We start from the raw sequence: 25,449 nt of genomic DNA, 5'->3' as shown, positions 1-25,449 counted from the left end.
GAGGGTAGAATATGCTGTCTCTAAAACTTACATCTAGTTGATATTTAGCTACATCAACTGACTACCTAGATATGTTCTTGTAATTAAGAAAGATTATGTGATGCTAAATTAGCTATTTATTAATCTTTCGCTACGGTATCCACCGATAGCGAAAATGATTAATAGAAGAACCTGTTCATGATTTTATGTCTTCCTACAAACAATTCTTAATTATAATGTTATTAGAAAATTTTAAATATACAAGTGCTCAGTTACTATTTATCATTTTTTTTACAAATACGTGTCAATACTTTGCCCTTTTACTAACTAACAGCACCCCTCATCGTAAACCCATCTATCAACACTCAACAATAAACCATTTATCTTTATTTCTTTCTTTCCCCCCTGTATGTCCCTACCCTAACTAGCGCCATGCCGGCCTCGCGTGCGCCGGCGCCGTCGCTCTCGTATATCTGTCACTGAATGCGCGCGCGCAACGCGACGGAGCCTTTATTGAACGCCCATTGAGAAACGACACACATACAGCGCAGGAATTTGCAGTTTTGTGTGTGTATGTGTGTGTGTGAGTTAAGTAGGGTTAACTATTTTTAGTGTTAACTGTTTTGTAGTTGAAATTGTAGTTTATTTTCATATTAACGAAACAATTAAATAATAATGCTGGGATAATAATCAGTCCATTTTTTAAGAAAAGCTCAAAAATTACCAGCTGAAATACTGCACTATTTGTGTCAAAAACTCTTATGGAGAAACCCCTTAACTGCCTGAGTAGAACTATTCACAATTGTCTGGCTCTAGTAAAAATAATCTATAATATATCATCATCATCAGTCAAAAGATTTACTAATTTAGGTTCATACTAGACCCCAAATTATTATGAAAGGAACGCTTTTGAAATAAATTTACTCATGTACGCTCCTAATTTTCTATCTTCCTTTCTACATCTACCTACGTATCTTTTCAATCTTTTACAGCGTATGAAACTTTAATCTTTACGTTACTAAATGGCGTGTCGTTAAAATATTTTACAGCGTTTAAAATGACGGCACCGGGGACTTTATTATGACCTCACATTGTAACCACTGTGTAGCTTGATGGAAGATAGATCTAATATTATGTCTATAGCATTTTACTTAGATTGTAAATGTCGCGGAGACGATGAAAATATCTTTTGCAGATGCATAGTTGCAGGTTCATGGATTGACAAAGAAATAACTGGGGTGTTTGACAGCTTTGGATGAAATAAATAAAGCGCCATTTAGAAATCGTGTAAAAGGCCAAACATAGTCTTATGAAAGCCAAAACCACTGTTTTCCAAAGTCGAATATTTTTTGTTGTTGTAACCTTTAAACATTTCAAAGTAAGAAAGATCTTATTCACGAAAAGAGTTTTTTTTTGGTAGTTCCTTATGTATGAGATATGAAAAGGCTAGGCAGATGGTGTATAAGATTTGATGGAGCCATATTTGTCCCGAAATACAAGCAACTCCATAGGACTATCTAAAGGTACAATTAACAGTAATAATGACTTGTTTATTGCATATATTGTAATGTACAGTTATTTAGTATTATATTATGTTCGCTTGTTAAGTTTATAACGGCTATAAACGTTTGATTTACGATATATCGCCGTAACTGTGCAGTGTTTGGCTTATAATAACATTGATGTATATCACCTGTTTACATGATATTAATTACTATTTCATTTAGATAAATATAATTTTCATTTAAAATGAATGTAAGTACTTATAGTTTTAATGAATTTTTGTTTGTTTAAAAATATACTTAACTGACGTACAGTTTAAAATTCGTAAACCCGAATCGGTCCCATTTTTTGGGACATTCGCTATTACTTGTAGTATTCGTAGACATCCTTATTTAAATAAAGTCTTATTTAAAAAATATTATGATCTGGAAATTAAATGATGAATACACTACGTATTGAAATTACACGTGATTAAAAACCTGTTTTGGCGAAAACTTCAAAGTTTGTTGCGCAAATAATCTTATTAAGCATAAATCTTATTAAAAAAAACTCCCGCAAAGCTCCGTAGGTAACAGATAGTGGCTAAGCCGCAGCTAAAAAATAAAGTGAGAAAAAACAATATTTTTGCCAAAAACACGGCACAGAAAGCGGAGACCGCAGACCGATTTATTTTAATAACATTTCAACGTAGCCTCCGCAAAAAGTGTAACAAGTCATAACAGACTCACTTACGTCCTTATCACAAAGGAATAAGGTTGAAAATCGCAAAGGAGTGCAGTCAAAAAATAATTAATTTCATCTACGTTATAAATGCAGTCGGTAAACCACAAATATTGGTTCAAATTCGCTTCTGGTGTTTACATCAATTTAAGTTTTCTATTTATTGTTGAATTCTGTTGCAAATATAGTGCTTGATATGACTCGATAAACTACCAACCTTGTTTAAAATTGCAAGCATTTTTCATAAAGTGAAACAATGAAATTTTATTTCAGGTAGATTATGTACATACATATTTATGTAACAGCATAAAAATAAGAAAACAAAAGAAAAAAAGTAGTGTCGATTCACAAAAAATCAAAACACCTGAAAACGCGACTGAAAAAAGCCCTTAAAATTCCTCCTGAGCAATTTCTAATGCCGCTGGTCCACTAGGTAAAGCTCCATAACCCAGTATCAGACACACCCAGTCGTCCAAACAAATCCTCTCGCGACACAGGATGTCAATTAAGAGCAATTTTTACAATCTGTGTGTGTGTGTGTGTCACCAAAAATCCCTTGCGAAGGCACGCCTAGGCTCGCTTTTAGTAAGCACGGTGACAGTAGGGTGGACACGGTTTGGTAAATTAATGGGACAGTCCCAATTTTTGCGAGTATTATATGTAAAAAAAAACTGGCAAAATTTTTGCCAAGGATTTGTAGCCTTGTTTTAGTTTGCAGATCCAAGACGTAAGTAGCTTAATTTAAATACTGATTAGTACAGAAAATTATATATTTCAAGAATTGCTGATATCAGCCTTTGCTGTAAGCTTTTAGGTACATAACGTTTCTATTCCCTTGAATACGGGTAAGTGTGGCTATCCACCCTTCATTAGTCATTGCATTGGGCTTCATCCTAATATCGGTTATTAGGCAAAATTCCAGAACTGTTCTGTTTTGGCATTGCTCCCGTGTGTCTGTCAACACTCGTGCATTAATTATCTGCATCAACATGCCACTTGGTTAGTGACAGATTGCATTCATTACTTTCCTCAGTAGGGTATATTACTCTTACTGTTATTTTAAGTTCTGTTAAGTATTGTTAGAATTATTTTTTCTATTTATGTAGAATATTTTGGATAGACATTCAAGTCTCCAGCCGTTCAAGATGTAGTAGTAGGTATTATCGAACCACATTTCAAGGGACTCTTCATAACTATTTTTTTCAGTCCAAAAACTGGCATTCATGTACAGCTCTGGTAACTAACAGCAATCCCAATCAAACACCACTTATTTACACCTCCATCTATCACCACACATCTTAGACTCCCCATTCCCACCAGGACATGTCCAGCTTACCCCAGGATTATGGAGGCAGTAATCCGCACCTCCGCCTGCATACGGGCGTGAGCTTGCATACATTACGCCGAGCTGATCGTGCGAGCAGGACTCTCTACTATAATGTTTATTAATAATGTGTTGGTACGTACTTTTTATAATTTATAAGCGGACTTTTTGAATGGGGGTTTAGGAGTTTTGTATAGGAGAAAAATGGTAGTGAAACTTTTTTGTAGAAGGATATACAATGCCTAGAAGTGTCAAAAATAATTTGTTTCAGTAGATATGTCAGTCGTTTAATTAAAATAAAAGCTGCCTTTATAACCAAAACAACATTACACCAATAACTACCCCTAACAAGCAACATCAAGCAGAAACATCATTAAAAAAATGCACTCAGCATAAATAAAATTAAAAAAAACCAGGTCACCCACTATAATCAAACGACATTTTTATTTCCATATATCGGCAAAGCACTTAAAACTGCAAACACAATTTTTCACATAAATATAAAAAGTTCGCGTCATAGACCGACTGAAATATTGCGGGCGTAGTGTCGGCCCCGCAAATAGAATGCGATTGAATTTATAATGAACCCCATTCACGGCGCGATATGTTGGTCGTCGGCTTCCGATATTGTGTCCAACTAAAGTTATTGGAATGACAGCCTTTATAGTGGGGTAAAAGGGTTGTAAAATATTTCTATATATTGTGTATAAATAAAGTTTAATGCTGTTTTTTGGTGTGCGCATTTGTGTCTAGGATAGAAGACCCCTTTGGGCAAGTATTTTTTTTATATATAGAAATAGTATCAGGGACTTTTACAAAGAATCTATACTATTCTGCCATTCTACCAATATTACAGTGACAATACCACAGATCGCGCTTAAAATTCTTTTATATATTTCTGTAGCGATATTGTATTGGCTCTGTAGCGTCCCATTCATCGCCAGACTGGGGATATGTCGGGTGACGCCAATTCTCAGTTCAATATTGTCGCGATGTCGCCATTCTTTTTAATGGTGTGCTGTTGGATTATCATATTGAAAGAGTGATATGCGTCTAAAGAATAAAACAGACTGTTTTTTATACGTATTACCTGATTCAGTCTGAAATAATTTTCATGGCCAAGGATTATGATTCCAGATTTAGGTAAACGCTTTTTTCAACTACACTTCAATAAAGCCTATGGTGATAAATTTAGAGCACCCTGAACACATGAACCCTGGGTGATTGATGCTGATTCCTCATCACTTTACTCCTCCCAAAGACTGACCTAGACCTAAAGATAAAAGTCATCTAGAATTTACTTACGTAATTAAATGAAAATGCTTTTATAATCACAGACAATTGTATGCATCAGCTTATAAGAATTACAAATCACAGTTCTACCAAAGACAATAAGCACATTAAAAGAAAGGCATACCTAATACCACTTTATGGTTTTATACTTCAGGATATAGCCATCTCATCTGGCATAATACGACGAAAGCAGGACAAAAAATATAACAATTTGTAACAGATTGAACCGACTGCTAACGAGAGGAGCTGAATCTTTTACGTAGTGATGTGCCAGCTTTCATTACTGACGTCGATACCGATAATTAGGAACTTTTGCGAATTGGGTCAGGAATTATCGGTATTTCTATATTGGTAATAATAGACATGGATGGCGTATAAATGCTAAACTTTGTCGTATTTAGTTCTTGTTCGAAGTTATTTCCTTTAATTGCAGCCAGTTTCTGACTTGTTTGTCACTTCTAAACAAACACTACATAGCTAGGTGTTTTAATTATAATAATCACAAGAAACCAACACAATGCTGTAAAATACAACAAACATAAACACAATTATCTCCAAGCATCCACCATTATCACTGAATCTGGAATTTCATCGACAACGCGCACAACACTAGCACTCATCGCAAGTGGTCGCATAACGATGTCGATAACGAACCACGTTGCATTGTTATCGACAAAATGCTAAGCAGCTCGATATACACGGATTAGTGCGGGGAAAGCTCCCGTCTGATTTGAACTCAGCCTGTAGATAAGGATTATCTATATTATCTTAGATCTGGGGTTTGGAAAGCATTAATGGTTGGAAGAGGCTGCTGTTTAGAGTGTACTGTTGTTATTTAAAACCTGGTAACCGACATTTTGTGTTGAAATAAATATTTTTTGACGAGTTTTCTGTGGAAAGGTTGCAAATTAAACTCAGGTGTCGATTTTTTGATTGAGGGTGACTGTTATGCTAATAACTGGATTGCTACATACTAGGAAATTACCACTTTCAGAACCTAGAAATCGAATTCATCAAAGAGTTATACATATTTAGTCTCAAATAAGACATTTGATTGCAATAAGTGTAGGTCAGTTACAGCCTTTAATCTCAGACAGACTGATCCAATTTTCTAACGGCTATTGCTCCATTACATAATATATCTATACATATAGATATACAAATGTCTATATGTATACGCTTGTCCCGTCTGGAACTTAGTGCCAGTGGACGTCTGCTTAATTAAAATAGTTTCAGTGATTTATAGCCGGCGTCGAACCCGGGACGTCACAGTGGCACTGACGAATAACTAAGATAAAAAAATATGCGATTTGTTTATGTGGACATTCTTGTAAATATATTTTGTTAAGAAACAGAAAGATTTTTAAAGTGTTCGCTAATTTTGTTGTTAGTATAAATACATAGATAGACTCCCTCATGGTAATCTTTGTTCTTTACGAGCCATGTATTAACATCTATACTGTAATATTATACGACTTAAGAGTTGAGATTGTTTGTTTGCTTGAAACCGCTAATCTCAGAAACTGCTCGTCCGTTTTGAAAAATACTCTCAGAGGTAGATAGGCCATTTATCGAATGAAGCTTTTACCTTCTTTTTATCCAGGTTCGTAGAGTAGTATCCACGGGACGCTGATGAAACCACTGGTAGAAACTAGTGTTTTCTTATTTATGCATATTATATTATATAGCACAGCTCAGAAACCCATCAGGTTCAAATAAAGTTTTTCACACATCATTTTTCAAAATTCTTTCTAATAAAGTCGGTTACCAATTCCTACCTCCTAATAACTGGCGGCCATTAATTGAAACGCGCATGATAAAGTGGAGGGGGAACGAGTGCGCTCCGATGTGCGGCTTTTGTGCGCGCTCAGTTACTGTGACGGGACGTTGAACTGACACATCCAGTGTTATATAGCTTTGTAATGATAATCTAAGCTGTGTAATGATGTTATTAGTTGGGAAGATTTTTGAGGATTTTTAATTGGTAAATAATAACTTAGATGTGTAAAGTATCGAAGGAGAAACATTCTGTATACTATCTACCTCAAATAAAATTGGGATAAGGGCTGGAGGGTAAAACTTTAGCAAGCTATAAGGATAGGTCCGGCTCCAGTAACTTTGCTGCAGAGGTCAGATAGGCAGTAGTTCCATATAAAACGCTGGTGCTTAGCTGTTTCCTGCTAGACTGAAACCCGACCCCAACAAAGTTGGAAAAACTCATAAGCGAGTAAAATGGAAACCTAGTTTTATAACACGCTTATATTAGCTGCACTTGTTACTAAGTATGTATGTATATGTATAAGAAATCTTGGAATCTTAAATTAACTCACTTCCCGGTCTTCCATTGGGATGCTATTTTGCACACGCTGTGAGTTCTGATGACAATATGTGACTAGCTAAACGTTACAGAAAGGGTGTTTGTTAGTTTCGTTTTTTTTTTTTCAGTAGTGCAGCCTTCGGTGGTATTTAAATAAATAAATCTCCACCACCATAGCATAGTATTCCACATGGCTACACAGGAGGAATCAAGGAGTGTTCGCCACATACTCGGCATGCCGACGGTATCAGATCATTGTCAGCGTCCTGACACCGTTGATGACAATTAACTACGCAATGCATTGATGTTGAGTGCTGGAAGTGGCTGAGTGTGGTTGGTGAGGGTTTGTGAGCGTAGTATGGATAGAATTAGGAAGGATGTATTTTTAAGGGCTGTTCATAATATTGTTTCTTAGATCCTCTTGGAAGACCTTTTGGAAACTATTGAATGTGAAATAGATTTTTACCATCGATCTTTTTGAATCTAAACCTACTTGGACATTTTATCGATTAGCAACCAATATCAAAATAAGTTCGACTGTGCTTTTTTACATGCCCATTCCCATTTGCACACACACTACCACATCTAGCATCCCGACATCCATGGTCCCCAGTTGATTGAGTCGCAAGTATGCAGGGCGCGCTCCGCACTCCGCAGCTTTAGCCACCATTGTGTCAGTCCCGCTGTGCAGCAACCGCTGCAGCACTTTAAGCTGCTTACAACTATGTTCATACATTCACCATTTAAGTATGTGTAATAATTTTATCCTTAAAAAAAATATTTGACATGGTCATTTTTTACACACACACACACACACTACCACATCCAGTTTTCCTATCGTTGGTTCTCAGTTGATTGAGTCGCAGTCGCGAGTATGCAAGGCGCGTATTAGCTACCATTGTGTCAGCTATATTGCAGCCGCTGTAGCGGTTTAAGCTGCTTACAGCTATTCTTATTAATTCACCATTTAAGAGCGTGTACGTCAACCGCGCGCCATTTGGCCTAAAATGGTACTTTTCAAACCACTGTTTCTCAGTAACTACTTATCCTATAACTATGTTATTTTTTAATAACGCAAGGTAATTTTACTGTCTATATAGTTAATTGAACATAAATTTCAATTTGTGTAGTTTAAATACTTAAAACCCCTATAACGTAACAGATGTTTTATAAAATTCCCGTTCAGCGTCTATTTCGAAGCTTAAATTCATGTGAAAACAGTGGCAAATCTAATCATATTTATTTTTTTACTCATAGACGAAATCCCCATGCCTATAGTTAGTTGAAAACATTTTTTGATTTAGGTCTCTATCTTTCAGAAAAAAATATTTTAACAATGTGAAAAATTGTGAATTTCAAATGCTTTTTTTACCTATCTATCTTACTTAATTTAATATAACAATTATTTACTATAGTAATATAACTCTTTCTTTAAAACATAAACTTTATATTATAATTTAATCTCTCGTTTTTATTTTTTTATAAATTATTTAAAAACTACTATAAAAGGCTGCACGCGAGTCAATTCAAACCAGACCGCCGCAAGGCTTCACAGAGAGAGGACGTGTCGCTCCGTCACATCGCGTAGGGTGAATAACCTCTGCCGTGGATACCGAGAATAGAGTACATTTCAAGCGCGACCAACAAATCTTGATACATTACTATTTTATTTAAAGCTCAATTTTGAAGCATATTTTTTTTATCGATTGAGTTGAAATTTTGTTTGAATGTTCAGTTTTAATGACAATGTATGATTCTATATCCAATATGGCGGTATACCCAAGATGGAGAAAAAAATGTTTTTAATGCATTCCTACGATATGGGTATCAAATGAAAGGGCTTGCGATGAATAACTCGAAAAAAAATGTGTCGCGAGTCTAAATCCAATATGGCGGACTCCTTAGGCTAGAAATCACTTATTGCAGATGTCTGTTACCAGTCGAGCTATAATTTTTTTTTTCATTTTGGATGTACCCAAATTTTGACTTTTGATCTCGAATAACTTTTGAAGCATATAGGATAGATAACTTAAAACTTTATTTGCAATGGTAAACCCAAGCTCTTCACCAATATTTGGCTTTCCGGCAATTGTTGTTATTTGACCACAATTTTTCGGTCTGGATGGACTGGACCATTCATATAAACAATCAATTTTTCAAATCGGTCCAGGCGTCTTTGAGAAATCGAGAACAATCAAATTGAGAACAATCACAAAACAATCTAATTGAAACCTCCTCCTTTCTTTTTTTGAAATTGGTTAAAATACAGAAACTCTTAACATTGTCATTAATCATCAGTCGACTATTTAGTACTGTTGAAAATTGTATGTAATATACAGAAAGTCCTCAAAACCAAGGTTTTCATAGGTGCCCGATTTTTTTGCAAAAGAGTGTAAGTATCAACGACTTATTTTCATGCTTTTATATTTTAGACATCCATAGACTTACATTATTTTCCCGCTATTAACTATTTACTAAATAATATATTTTTTGTTCTACCAATTTCACTCGAAAGGATCAAAATAGTTTGTGTGACTATACGTGAAGTATGATAGGCACGCACACAGCCGCGACGCTAGTCTGCGCGGTTTTTTGCGTTGAATTACCTAAAGTTGACATCGCGCGCCGAGCGTACACGCTCTTAACTACATACTTAAATTCATTAAAGAAATAAAAAATTGTTGTCATTTACACACTCACACTGCCACATCCAGTTTCAATATCGTTGGTTCCCAGTTGATTGAGTCGCGAGTATGCAGGGCGCGCATTAGCTACCATTGTGTCAGCTGTATTGCAGTCGCTGCAGCGCTTTAAGCTGCTTATAGCTATTCAGTAGACATGCTCATTTGTTTGTCAATGGTTATGTCAAGCTGATTGGCCTGGTTTTTTTTAAGGGAGTCTTTTAATGTAGGGCTAACACTTATTTACCTATTTTAATTGAATTTTTCGTTATGTAGTCTTGTAATAACAATTGCTTAAAATTAGAAACAACTTGAGTAGTAAATGCAGTTAAAAATAAGGTAACTTGACAGAAAAATGTAGCCACGACAATTGTTAATTAATCTTCAATTTGATCCGACTTGGAACATAAGAAAATCATATAACAGCGATCATACCCAGCGGCGGTCCTAGCCATTGCGAGGCTACGTGCGGCAGGTCTATGCGAGGCCCTTTGTCCTACGTGGAAAGTCTGTGTTGCGAGCTAGGAGTTATTTTCTGTTTAATAAAAGGACTTACAAGCGGAGCTACCTTCTAGGTTTGGCTAATAAGAGATGAAAAAAAGAAAAGAAGTGGAAAATAAAGCACCCGCGAGCGAAGCGAGCGCAAAAATTTTTGAGCTTTGGGTCTAAAGCACCTAACTTGTACAGTAAACAACAGTGCAAGGCGAGGTCGCGAGCGCAGCGAGCGCGAAAATTTTTGAGTGTTGGGACATAAAAGTACTCTAATCATGTTAGAATGAACGGCACCGACAAGTGAACAGCCGCGAGCGTAGCGAGCGCGAAAATTTTCGAGTTTTGGGACATAAAAGTACTCTAATCATGTTAGAATGAACTGTACTGATAAGTGAACAGCCGCGAGCGTAGCGAGCGCGAATTTTTTTTAATTGTTTGTTTAAGGACTCTCAAATTAAACTCGGAATTAAGCACAAATAAAAAGAATCCGTGACTGGATCGAGAGCCAGTTGTTTTTGTTACTTTGGTGTTCCAACTTTTTGTTGAGTTGAGAACTCAAAAAGTAAACGCAGAATGAATTAGAAATAAAGAAAAAATGCATTTTTTTTTCTTTTTATATTAGTGTGGGTTGTAGCGCGAGGCCCCCCCAAGCGCGAGGCCCTGTGCGAAGGCACAGTTCGCACACCCCTAGGGCCGCCACTGATCATACCTATCAATGCATGTACCTACGTACTTATGTAGTATAAGCTGCTTGAATATCACACGTATGGTCCTTCATTTAATAAGTTCTTTGACCCTAAAGTACCCACGATACGTGATCCAGCATTCACATGATAATTCCCATTAAATCCATGGTGAAATCACTGTATTGTGCCTTTTATCTTCAGCGGATATCCGGCTTAACAGCTTTCAATGGGATCTTAGCAGCTTTGATATGTTTATCTGAGGGCACGGCAGTGCCCCAGCCAAGACTCGAGCAAAGCGGGCACGGCCGTACCATCTTTTCTCGAAGCGTTTCGCGGCTATTTCAGCCCCCTGTATCTTCCATGTGAACAAAGCTAGGAGTTTAGATTTTCGATGACCAAGAGTAAGTATTAGAACAAGCTCAGTCTCAAAATTACAAGATATTTGAATAAATAGTTTACGAGTTATGAGCGATCAAAGTTACACCATTTTGTCACTGACTCACTCACTGACCGATCATCAAAAGTCTAAGGTACTTCTAGCAAACTGAGAACCTTCAAATTCGGCACCAAGACAGGTTATTAGCTACATATAAAGGGAAAATTATAAAAACCTTAAAAATTAATAAAAAAATAGGAAACAAATTTATATTTGCGGTTTTTCAAGAACATTGTGTATAAATTTTGACTGCATTGATAACTTTGTTATTTATTTATGTACAAAATGTTACTATTTGTTTTATTGTTACATAGTGTGGTATATTGTTATTATGTATTAAATATGAATTAAATACATATGAATAAAAAAGCTAGGTTAAATTAAATGAATAATGATAAAATCTTTTATATAAATGCAGTGCGATAAATACTCCATGCTCGCTCATAGATGGCGTTGTCCTGGTCTAAATCGCGCTATGGTTTCGTTACATAGCTCAGTATAAGTAGTACTTAAAAAAAAAAACAAATAATTTCATGTGATAGTGTCATCTATCTCTGAAATAAACCCCTTTGATTCTAAAAGATATTCGATTCGAAAATTCGACGATTTCGAAAAGTTTTTACTTTATTTAAAAAAAATGCATTTTTCGTGCTACTTTAGGTGTACATATTAAGTTTGTAATATATTTAGTAAGTTGCATGTAAGCTAATTTAATTTGTTATATACTTAGAAAAGAAAGAGACCTACAAAAAATAAATTAGATCCCACCAAAAACATTAAATGTAAAAAAAAGCCAAGCCTCTACGCAATTCTTCCACCGTAAAAAGTTGTGAGATCGCATAGAAGCCAAGTCCTGTTCAACTTTATTTGTAATAATAAATTAATATTTTATGACTATATCAATAGTGTTGTTCACAGTTCAATAATATTGTCTTGGCCATGAGCACAAGGTAAAAGTCGCTCCTTGTGTATCCCCGTGTAAATACCGTTGGATTGATAAATTTATATATGGACATGATTTTACGATTGGACTGATTATGGACTGATTGGAATTTGAGATCACGATAGACTAAACATGCGCCATAGTACATGTGCAGTTCATTGATGTTGGATGATTCTGACTGTCGGTCATTTAATAACAATAAACTAAAAGTATTTAATTCTGTGATATTAAACTTCATGTTTGACTTTCACCTCTTCCAGATATGCTGTATATCTTATAGTTTATTGTGCTCATGGCCAAGTCAATATTCTTGGAATGTGAAGAAAACTATTGATATAGTCACAAAATATTTATTTATTATTACAAATAAAGTTGAACAGGACTTGGCTTCTATGCGATCTCACAACTTTTTACGGTGGAAGAATTGCGTAGAGGCTTGGCTTTTTTTTACATTTAATGTTTTTGGTGGGATAAGTATATGTCAATGTGTTTATAAGAGTGTACAGTAGCGCCATCTATGACCAGTTTGATGGTTTAACTATCGATCTGTAGGGCAGTTGCGAACAAAATAATGTAGATGGCGCGCTGCTCAATACGGTTCAATAAGGTTTTATAAAACTTGATATTGTTTTATTCTGTTTTTTACATAAATAATTAGCCCTGTGTTGGTATAATTTAAGTGGTAAAAATATTAGCCGCATAACACACAACATACGTATGGTAGTAAACTGCTTTTAGTACATCACTACTCATGAAGTTACTACTTCGAAAGTTAATTATCACTTCACTTTACAATTTTACAAGAAAGAATTCAAGTTATAATCCAAAACTATCTTACCTGTACAGCATCATCCAAGCACCGTCCCCAGGCGTCACTGCGGTCCACCAGGGTGTTCCACTTGTCTGCCAGCTTGGCGACCTCTCTCCTGATGGACCTGGCCAGCTCCCGAGCTTGCTCCTCAGCAGAGCGGTAGCCGCGGGAGTCTCCTTCGTTGTCGCGACTCGCTGGAAGAGGAATTAATTGTTAGGAAAATGGTTGAAGTGGTTCTAAAAGTTTTTTTGATGTTGCCTTAGTTACCTACTTGGTTTTTATTTAATGATTTTTGTGACAAAAGGTACCGATTTTAAGTGTAGGTATGTACTCATTTAACAACGTAAGTAACTGTATTAAGCAAACGTAAGTAACTATTAAGTAATCTGTGCTACTACCTTTTTAAACCTCAAAATGATACTACGAGTTATTATTTAACTTTAATAAACTACGGTGTTAATTACCTAACTCATTAAATAAAATAGGTAAGTACGCAAAAAAGAAATTCCCTTCCTTAATTACGTAAAATAATATTCACAAATGAAAAATAAACATGTCACAGCATTTCAGTGTTAAGTAGCAACTTGGACTATCCTCGAGCGCTGAGCTCTCAATATTTGGAGCGTGAGAGGAGCCCCGGGCTCCGGGGAGAAGGGAGGTGAAGTGCAGGGGCGCGGGAGGGGAGGGAATTTAATAATTACAACGTTACTTCCACGCCGAACGTTCTTCTGCCTTCACTTTGGATATTGCAGTGGCATAGTTCGCGAGTTGCCCAAATTTTGGCGGTTCAGGAATTGTTGCTGACTTTGAGGGTAGCTTTTTGGGGGTTATGAGTATTTTGAATATTTTGGGTACACTAAATGTAAATTTACTAATATACAATCTACGAACTTTTTGTACAGCAGTATTGCTTGATTTAAAAAATAATACAGGTAAAGGTATGAATGATTGACCTCCTAACCTGACTTTACCGACTAAAATAAACAGAACGAAAACCAACAGGGATATTTTTATGAAACCAGTAGGTTTTCAAGTCCACTCGCTTTGTCACTAGCCCACAAATTCAAACGAGGCACTCGTCGACCGCAGCGCTGTCGACCGAATATTTTTCAATTTTTTTCATCTTGTAACATTTTTCTCTGAAACGGTTCAGTAATTTAGTTAGCCACGCCTTTTGAGCGTAGTTCTATCTAATCATGATTCACCTTTTCTTTTTTTTCTGTATTGAAACTATTTAAAAAATGTGTGTGTCATAATTATGAATTGCTAACGAATGTATTTAACGTCTGCCTCAATGCTGAGAAATAGTTTTTAAGAACACATTGTGTACTTTGTAATATGAATTGTAACGCATTAGTGTTAAGTTAATTAGAACACGTATATATATCTAGCCACATAAGGCAATTTTCTATTTAAAGAAAGATTACCTTATCAGGACTCTATCACCCATTCACTTACATATTGAAAAAATCGACAAATAATGATGATGTCCTCCTAGCCGATTATCGGCTACGGCGGCTGTTCTCATGTAAGGAGATTAGCCAACTACGCAGGACATATTATAGTGCACGAGCATTTGCGCAGACACAGGTGCACTCACTATTCCTTCACTCTCATAGCCCGATGGGACGGTAATCCGACACGATCGGAGAGAGATCAGGCGCAGGACCGACATTTACGTGCTCAAAATAATAATATCGTGCGACAAATAATATGTCTCCATCCAAACCACTACAGCCCCGTAACAGAATCATAAACACAAAAAAACCCCTAATAACTCCTCAACAAGAGATAACCGCCAACAAAGATAGCTGTCATCTAAACAAGCCTTTAGAACGCTCGATATTTTGTATAGAGTGCCAACACTAGCCCCAATCGACTTACGATTTTAGTCGAGTTTTTTTCCTGTCACTAGTTTCGTGAATTTTCGACGAAGCGGCTTTTGCGTGCAATTTTTGTCAGGGGATTTGGGTGAACGTAATCCTGAAATATTGAGTGCAATTCACAAATATTTTAAATATTGAATGTTTGCACACGGAGACACACCATTTTCTAAATGTATTCTGTTTGGAGAAGTGACGGAGGTAGATGGAATTGTATCTAGGCGACCTGTTACTACAAACTTGCTCTTCTTGACACTACGACCTCATTCTTTTATTGTTTTTCTTTTTATAGTGGCCTCTGGTCAAACATGATTGTTATTAAACTCTCAAAGAATTCATAGTAAGCATACAGAGTAAAATCAACATAGTGCAACAATAGAATAGCAACAAAAAAAACTATTTCCAATGTCTCCAATAAAAATGACGTTACGCTACTATCCGAAGGGTCGCTGACGTATTTCAAATCCTCCCATTGGTCCACTGAGTCAGTTCCATTTTCAAATTTACGACTCAACCAATGGCCGTTACGGACGGTTACGTACGCCCCTCTACTTTATCGAACTTTGATTTCTTACTGAGAATTTATGGAATAGTTTCTCATTGGGAAAATTACTATTGAAACATGTAGCTGAAGATTTATTGTAACAGTTTAGAATTTTATAACTTTATCTTTAGTCTAGATCTGTATAATTTCTTACTGTCAGACATCTTAAAATTTTTTGTTTGAAACGAAAAAAATACCACCGAATTTTCTTGGCGAGATTTTATCATTAGTTTCAAGAACAAAAGCACTACAAGTAGTGATTAATCAAGCGAAATATACTGGGGATATAATTTGGCAGGTCCTGAGCGACACAGCCGAGGGCGAACTGACAGGCATTCAGTCGTATAAGCCGCTCATCTCATAAGACTGGCAGCTGGCAGCTATCGCAGCTCGTAAGCTTCGCACTTGTCGAATTGCCAATTATTATGTCCCTTGTATACTGGCTTTGGAGTACGAAATTGAGTGGCAAGGTGTAGGGTTGTAAAGGTATTGTTTTGATAGGTGTCCTAAACCCTTTGAAGCTTAAGTTAAAACATTTTCAAAGGTTAAATTCACCTAAGATAAGTCTAGGATACGTGAGTCATTGAATGTTTGAAATGGAATCTATGTAAGAGATGCTGAGTGAAACCCATTACTCCGATTCCAACATGAGAAGCTACAACAATCATGAAACAAGCCACAAATCCTCGAATAGTCATCAAAACGCACTTAACCCTCAAACGCTACCGCTTAAAAACATAATCGGCGCGGCCAGCGCAATCAATCAATGCAGCTGGCAATTGATTGGCGCTAGCCGATTGCTATCACCTTGTGAATGCAAACTATATTGATTGAGCCGCTCCGCACGGAATTTGCAATTAGCGCGGCCGGTACGCTTCTAATTGCGTTCAGTCGCGTTCATTCATTCACTCGTTCACTGCTTTGTTGCTGCGCTTTTGTGATATAGCGTTTTAGGGTTAAGATTTGCGTTGGTGTTTTGTTTCTTTATTTTTATCTGGTAACATGGATCTTCTAATTCAAAGAGGTAACATTTGGTATCTCATTGAGCAAATACAAGTTGTGAACATTATAATACCTACGTAGCTACGTCACTAGGCATGGAAATGGTTGTGTACCAGATTCATAGTGGCAACGTCTCAATAACAAAGCGGCGTCAGCATCAAATATGCAAATATCAGGCAAGTCAGGCAACAATCAAGGTGTGAATGGCCACCGTCTCGGAACAATACACTCTGACATACGTACAGACAGACTTTAGGTACAAATGCGTGTATAGGCCGGAGGTGCGGCGTAACAATAAGGGAATAGACACAATATTCTGTAGCACCTAAATATGAACGCTGCCGTAGGGAAGTCAATTTTGATAAGGTCTTTACACTAGTTGTGTATTTGGTATTTATGAAGGGAAGTTATTACATAGATAAAAATTAAATTGATAATATCGATCATTATGCTCAAAATTTTTTTCTTCTTAATTTAGAATAGTTGCTTTATTGCGATTTTTTTCGGTCCCGAAAATTGTGACCCAGTTCTTGCAGCTCGTAGAAATTGGTCCTTCTGTCCATATAGTGTTTTAGATTTGTGAATATTGATGTTTCAGCGGCACGGCAGATGGAATTCTGTATTTCGTACCCAGCGCTGCACGGAATGGAATCTTTTCCATGTTTTTCATTTTGTTTTCCATTCTCATGGTAGGCAGAAAGCGAAACGAGTTTTACGGCATTTTAAGTGCAGCATGCCTTTCTATCTAACACTATTGTGGAAACGGCAAAATTGGCAAAAACTTTGGCCCTATGTAATTTTTCATAGACACTTCAAATGTATAGGAAAATTGTCCTCTATAACTTTAAGTCAGCACCATCTCTTATCGCCAATAAGAACTAGAAGCTAATGTCTACGCTTGTCATCGCTAGATGTCGCAACATACCTTCGGTGTCGCTCGTATCTGACAGAGGCGGCTCGTTGGCGATGTATTGTCTGCCACTCAGAAGATTGCTCTCGACGACTGGTCGCTTGTCTTCTAGCTGTCTTCTGAAGGCTCGATGATCATCCTGAAATAGAGGACCAAGATTATAATAACGTCGGGGAATTTTCAGAAGTGTTATGATGAAGATATGTGAAATTACAAAAAGCTATGATGCATGTTATAGCTGTCCCCATGCTTTTAGCATCCAATTTTTGGACCAGGGTTGACAATGTTTGGGCCAGGTACATAAAATGCCATATTAAAGCTGTGACCACAGAGATGAACTTTCAAAATATTTAAACCACTTCAAAACCTACTTCCTAAAACCGTACAAGGTATTAAGGAATAGTTGCCAAACATTGGGGATTCCTAAAACATTGTTAGTTTAATAAAATATCTTCCCAAAGCCCATATTTCCCGAACATTAGCCACAAAATTCGATTAGGGCCGATTACCCGTACCCTTAAACGCTTGTTAACATTCCACACGTTCCCGCCACTAAGCTCAGCCATTTTGTTGCTTCACATCACTGAGTAAGTTCATACAGAAGTACTGTTTGTAATTAGTCTTATTATACTGCTGAAGGACTTCCAAAAGGAAGAAAATAGACTGTTGAGTTTCCTTTTATATCTTCCTTGGACTTCTAATGCACCAATTAGTTCTTCGTTCTAATTCTGTTACTAACAAGTTAATCTTCAAGAGCAGTAACAGCGAGAAGTTTCTTATATTGATGTTGGATCGTTCAACTATTTTATCATACGAAGATGAAACTCTTTTCATACAAACTAACACAGACTTTCCCTTCTGAATTCTCTGGCTTTTGTGTCTTCACACAAAATGACGCCATGGTGTGGTTTTCCCTCGATCCATGGCTCAGTGTTGGTCAAATTGTTTATCGTTGCGTATAAACAGTTGACTCTTGCGCCGATTTGTGACATTGTTCCATGTTTGCACATCCATTATCGCTAATTGGATTGGTTTCTACTTTATGGTGTTCAATAATTTAAGCTTTAACACCTTTTTGTATCTTATGCTCAATTTAGTTCATTTTAAAATGTGATCTATCTTAAAGCTGATTGAGATGCTTGGGCAAATAAAAAAAGACTAAATAGAATTCAGTTCAAGACTTTCTCATTTAGGTACTCTTGTAAGAACATTGCATTCATATAATTGTCAATAACGTAAATTGCAGTCCACCTTTGTTCGAAAGCTAACTAAATACCAACAGATGCTTCAGTGGTAATAAAAACAAACACACTGAACAATTTAGTATCCAGTATTCCTGAGTTTATTACTAGTAGCTCTTAAAGCAATTTCGAACAAGTTGCCGGCTCCAAACAATTACTCTTGACCGAATTGCTCCGTCCGCCATTTTGTGGTGGAACTGTGACCAAAATGGCGTCGTTTTGCACGTTGAGCACCAGAACTGCCTATATCTATAGCTCGTTAAATTATACTTTCATTTATCTAGCAGGATATTATTTCGACTATATTTTTGTCACTAATAGTATGAAGTCTTTCCGGGTTGCTTGTGTTGGAAATTAGGTAGAAGAAGTCCAAACGAAGATTACGAGAGCCTAAGTTGATTAATTCATCAAAAAAGAAAGTGCCTAAAAAGAAAAATCACCCATCTCACTACAATAGTATGGTTTTAGCTCCTTGTCTGTATCGAAAGGCTCTATATCGCAAAAATAGTCATCTCTTGTTTATAGGAACCAGAATATCCAGCATAAAATTCAAAGCTTTACTTCATACCTGTTGTTTAAGTAGTGCAGGCAGGTCGCCCCTGGGTGGAGCGAGGGCGTTGAGCTCCGTCTCCTTCCTGATAACCCACTCGGTGAGCTCCCGCAGAGAGAGGAGCAGAGCTGACCAGTGCTCTGCGTTGCTCTCCAAGCGGTTCCTGTGGAGAATGAGAGAAGGGGATGTTAGAATAGGGCAAGAGGTGGAAAAATAAAATAGAAGTGGAAATAGAGAAGGTGCAGGTTACTCGAATGAGTATCAGCTATTCACCTGTAAGATAATGATGTGTCCTAGTCTCTAAGGCCCTTTAAATAAAACTCTCTAAAATCGATCAGTGCTCAGCACTGTTATTTAGCACATTGTTGGATAAATATGACGATGATGACTTTACTGAAATTTTAAGACCTTCCTCTTATGTTAAGAAGAGATTTAAATGAGTCTTACACAAAAAAGGCTTCACATTCAAATTCCAGAGCAAATCGAGAGCAGTAATTAGAATCCAAGCGTCTTGAACATTTCATTGTAATCCCCATTCCGCAAGATCGCTATAAAGCTAATCCCCAATAAAATGAAGCCGTATAAAGGACAGCGAGGTAAGCAGGGAGCCAGGCTATAACTCAAAAACTTGGCCGGGGCACAAAAGGAAGTACAATTGTTGAAATTTGGCCGCGTTGCCCGGACTCGAGTGATACCGAAGAGATTTTGGATAACAGTAGGGCTGGGAGTGCAGTATCGATGTTAGATTATCTCTATTGTGAGCCAAAACTGGGAATTGGTTAGATTTATGAAAAGTGTTTTCTAAGAATGAAAATACATATTGTAATTAATAAAACTTCTTTATAACGATTTGTATTTTTGATTGGATGAACTTGTAAAGCGCTGGGTCCAGTACTCAGCTGAATCCGGTTAGACTGGAAGCCGACCCCAACATAATTGGGAACAGGCTCGGGAGATAATGATGATTAGCTGAACAACATCTATTTAACGTTTTGTTTGCTATATAATACCGAAAATATTTATATTTTATTTTTAAAATAATTTATCGACACCCACCTGCGGCACATCCCTACTAATACACAAGAGCTTTCACGGAACTTTTATTTAATCCCCGAAACACGATGAACTAAGTTTTGCTAGAAATACCGAATTATATTCAATGCAAACATGATTGATTGAACATTGCTTTGTAACAGACCGACATACATTGTGTTTAGTTATATTATATTCAACTAGCACAAAGGCGATAATCAACTTGCCGACAAGTGATATGTAAACGATGTTACTATGCTTAGTGTTGCTAGAACTAATTATGTCAGTTAAGTTGTACATGGTTATGGAAAGCAGATGCAATTCAACAGACGGTTTAACCTCACTATATGTTTGCCGCGGTTTCGCTCGCGTCTATGTCTTACAATCTGGATAAAAGGTAGCTTGCTTAACGACTCAGGGTGTTTATTTATTTCAGTCCCATACAGCCGACAGCGTAACTACTTAAACATAAAAAAAAACCTTTATATGAAAGTATATCATATTTGTGGTTTCACTCACATTTATCTTTAATTCTTCTTTTTTCAAATTTCAGTTGGGTTAACCACGAAAGCGTGATTAAGAAACAAACTCATTTTGCCATCAGTATACTATCACATAACTTAAATATGTTATAGGAGAGAGAAGTACACATTTAGTCAGGTAGTTGTCAGTATACAACCTCGTACGAGGGTACGTTAAGCCGTCAACCCCGGCTGCTGCGTTTACAGCAGTCATTGTTACAATTCCATGTCAGAGGCTGTCAGGCGGATTTGATAAAACTCTGACAAGCGAGCATTTTGTGTTGAGATTTTCTCGCTAAATGCACATGCGAGTAAGTATGTAACTTTTAAGGCATCATTGTATTAATAATGTGTTGTACTATTGTGTTGTGTTAATGTGTTAAAAGCCATACATAGCTAAATGAAAAGTTCTTTGTAAAATAATATTCCACCACAACTACTCAATGCCTATCTTAAGAAAATTTACAAACATTTTCTGCATTCACCACACTATTTATTCTACTAATTTAATAACATAAAACTAAAGAGCTAAACGCAAAGCAAGCCATTTCATAGCACCATAGAATCCTTTCATAATCCCTAAAGTTTGACAGCAAAGTGATACAAACAGGACAGGGGGGCCACACAAAGGGCGGATGACCGCAGAGCTCACCTGTGTACCGACCACAGGACATAAGTTCTACATGAACCGACCGAAGGTTTAACCAACCGAGCGGCTTACAGCGGGCCGGGACTATTTACATTACATGGTTAATTTTTGATAAGATTATCGTTTTGCATGAGTTATGAGGTTGTTGTCTAATATGTGTACATTTTAGAGTAGATTTGGGATAGATAGACGTATTCAGTAGGTACTATAGTACAGAGCATAGAATGTTGTTGTAACTAGTGAAACGATACTGAGTTTTGGTATGTTCGTGGTACGATCATGGAAGAAAAGGGTTTCACATTACATTACTTTTGTAAGTAAATTCAAGAATTATTCATATATCGATCAACTTTATCCTAAACATGCAGATTGAGATGACAATCTCGCATTTGAAAGTCACAATAATGTCCCATAAAACGCCCTACCATAAGAATTCAGCTATTAAAGTGACTGCTCTCTGCGCAGCCTGTATCGCCGACTTTATGGCCCACTTTACATGCGATAGTGCAGATAAAAGTGCCACAGTACTGTGCGGTAGGAACTATAAAGCAGGTTCGATTCCTATCCCGATTGGCTGTAAAATTGCTGTGGACTCGTAATTGGGACGAAGAAATGGGTTTTATGCATCATGAAAAAACATCCTGTAGTACATAAGGCAATCGATGAGTTTAAAACCGTTTCCTATAAAATACGGGTAAAAACGTTGGAGTAATGCAGTTGAATGCAATAATTATAGTATAGTAGTTTAATAGTTAATTTATAGCTTTTTGTTTTTAAATTCATTTGAATATTTGTAATTGTAAGATTGCATAAAGTTAAATAAATAAATAAATAAATATTTCTACACCGGCAACCGTAGTATATGTGAAACTGTTTTATATTCAGACCTGAATGTAATTACCATTTACCATATACTAAGAAATATATGCTATTCTATTCTAATCTATTTTAATTTTCAGCATAAGATCTCTGATCGTTCGAACAGTATACTAAAGTACTCAATTATTTGTCAAAATAGCAAGTTAGGTTTTTCCATTAACCCGCTAATCGCTCACAATGTGACCCCACCCCAAGCTCAATAAAAGAGAATCTGCATGTGTGTCATATAAGCAGTAGGTGTTTAGTGACATAAAAGTCTGTTATATACCTGTTTATATCACTTTATCGCCTTTTTACGGTTTCCCTCACATAATAACATAACCAAGTTATTATTATTATACAACTTTACTATCAAAATATAACTGTCACCGCACACACTGCGTAAAAGGTACAACTTTTCAGCGAATAAATGTAAGCTTAAAGTATTTTTATACAGGTTTTATCAATGCAAAAAAACCTCCTTCCCTGCTGAGTAGAGTTCTATTTTTAATATGAAATTCTGTTTTATCGCAAATGGCGTTTGATATGTTAATCGTAGGTGTATACCCGCCGATATTTAATCCATTCTATAAAAAGCTTTTCATTTAGCTACCCTTCTACCAAAGCAGAAAAATACGATCGAATTAACATGAAAACACAGCTAAACAAAAGCAAATATAATTTACATAGATGGCACATCATAATTGAGTACGAACAGTCGACGGTTCGATTCCCCGACGGGGAAACTTCAGATTTATTACACGTCGTTAAGTTTGAATGATTAATTCACTGATCGGTGGGGCCACTAGAAGCGCGAGAGGAAAAACGCTCCGAGATTTTTCCAACTTAATGTCCATATTATATTATACCCACAACATAGATTCTTAGTAGGTAACTTTTTGACATGATAAGCAATTTTCAGTATACTCTTTGAATCACATAGAAAAGTTTATGTCATATCAAAGGCATTATAACACAGTCTTAAGTTGTTCGGGGCCAATTAAGTTTAACTTTTAATTAGAATTCATGTTTTGTGAGTTTTCCCCACTTTAATAAAATTCACCTGCACGCTGTTTTCCTGGCCCAACACATAAAATGGCCGCCTTTATTACGAATGACCGTTACACAGGCGAAAATTTAATTTTTTACCGAAGGATTATTTATGGAGCCAGCGATCGGTACCGTTTGCAAATAAATCTACTTGTTTGCACTTCTCATTTAATTGGATATCGTTCATTTAACGTAGGTGCCTTTTTCATTAACCGTACTATGAGTTTAGAATGTTTAATCAACCATATTACTTTCTGAACCCAACTAAAAATGAATAATAAACTTCTCCAGTTAAAATTGCATTTTCAGTCAATCCTAGCACTATTTTATTCTATGTACTCGTAAAAGAGACAGTTGTGTCCAACCGCACTTTATTTATAGAGTGACCATAACAACTTGATACTTGTGAGTCTATTGCTTATTATTTCCGTGCACCAGTTGTAATCTCTGATCGTAAACAAGAACCAATCTGATAGGTCTTCCTAAAACACTTCATCTTGCCTTCAATATCCTTTTACTATAAATTATATTATCATCGCCACAAGCACCAAACTCAATTACTGCTTGATAATATCTATAACAGTGTCCCTTTATACAATAATAGATATTTTGAGAACGCCTACCTTTCTCAAAAGAAAGGTACCTCTTAAAATAATACTCTGAAAGTAACTTTTAGTTCATAAATTCCTTCGACAAAGTGAATATCTAATTTTGTGTTAATTGACAACAGTGAGTCCCGTCAACCCTTTTAGCGCTAGAGAGAGCAATATTAATAGTTTTAATATCGGAAAAGGAAAGAATGGTTTTAGTTTAAAAGATTGGCCTAAATGTTTTGATTGATGTAATAGACGCATTTGTAGAACTTCGGTTTTAATTGAAATGAATAGTTTTGTATTCGAATTTTTATTGAAATATTAAACATATTAGCTGTTCCCAGCAGTTCTTACCGCATCATACAGACTCTACTTCCCGCATCCGGATAAAAATTGTCTTAAGCTCTTAGGCTATCTGGGTAATGAATATCAAATAAATCGGTTGAGCTACTATCGCATCTATTTTGAATTTATATAAGTATGGATTTATGAGACGAAATAATAATTTTATGATATTTTTATAAAATTATAAATATAATTATTGAATATCTATTTTTATCCTTCCATCTAATCAAATTAAACTACGCATTTAATCAGGTAATATAAAACCCCATCATTCATACTTATAAAACGCCATATTTCCCGCATTACCCACGTGGTAGTCGCCATGTTTGTCAACACCATAAATAATACTTAATGGCCTGTTTTTGTTCATCGTCTGTAAATACGTTCAACTTTTTAACGTTCCACGTGCGAGCGCAGTTTCAGGGTTAATTTTAAGCTTTCGAGTCTTAGTATGAAAGTTTTAAAGTACTTTTTTATATAAACTAATATATAAATAAGAAACATTTAATTGCTTTTTTGTTTCAATCGATTAGGCTACGGAACTACTGAACCGATTTTAATAATTCTTTCACAGTTAGGAAGCTACACTATCTGCTCTGAATATGGATACGTTTGATCCGGGTACGGGAAGAAGTTTTCTCAGCACACGGGTGAAATTGAGTGGAACAGCTAGTGTTATATTTAGAATGAGTATTCAATGTATTTTCAATACTTCCCGGCTACCATCTGGCCATCGGATTTCCTAATAATGAAAACGATAAGCCGGATGATTAAATTTTTATAGAACTGTCTGCTACCAACCCTAAAACCAATTTACAAAATAAGTAAGCAAATAATTGCTTAATACCCCCCGCCACAAAGCTTATCCGAAGATCGATCTATCCCAAATAGAATTAGCTCTCCAATATATTTCCTATCAAAAACCTTCAGCAGTAAGTGTATACAATTTGTTGAGGGGGGGTTGAAGAGTTGTAAACTCCCCTCTCCATCGACGCAGCGCGATGTTGTGACACTTTGCAAATTAATTCCTGGTCCAGCAAAATGAGTTCCATTTTCTACTTTTAGTTTGGAAGGTTGCGGGTAGTT

General features: G+C 36.3%; 1 protein-coding gene across 1 annotated transcript in view; it reads right to left on the bottom strand.

The window, feature by feature from the left end:
- Window positions 1–25,449, bottom strand: part of LOC110377436 (dystrophin, isoforms A/C/F/G/H) — a 407,988-nt gene that overhangs the window by 48,256 nt on the left and 334,283 nt on the right. Inside the window, 3 exon segments of the mRNA XM_064040791.1 lie at window positions 13,213–13,379; window positions 17,540–17,663; window positions 19,334–19,478. Coding sequence (XP_063896861.1) covers window positions 13,213–13,379; window positions 17,540–17,663; window positions 19,334–19,478 — 436 coding nt within the window.

The sequence above is a fragment of the Helicoverpa armigera genome, chromosome 23 (assembly GCF_030705265.1).
Source record: "Helicoverpa armigera isolate CAAS_96S chromosome 23, ASM3070526v1, whole genome shotgun sequence".
NCBI classification, from domain to species: Eukaryota; Metazoa; Arthropoda; class Insecta; order Lepidoptera; family Noctuidae; genus Helicoverpa; species Helicoverpa armigera.
This window is presented reverse-complemented; position numbering and strand designations above follow the sequence as displayed.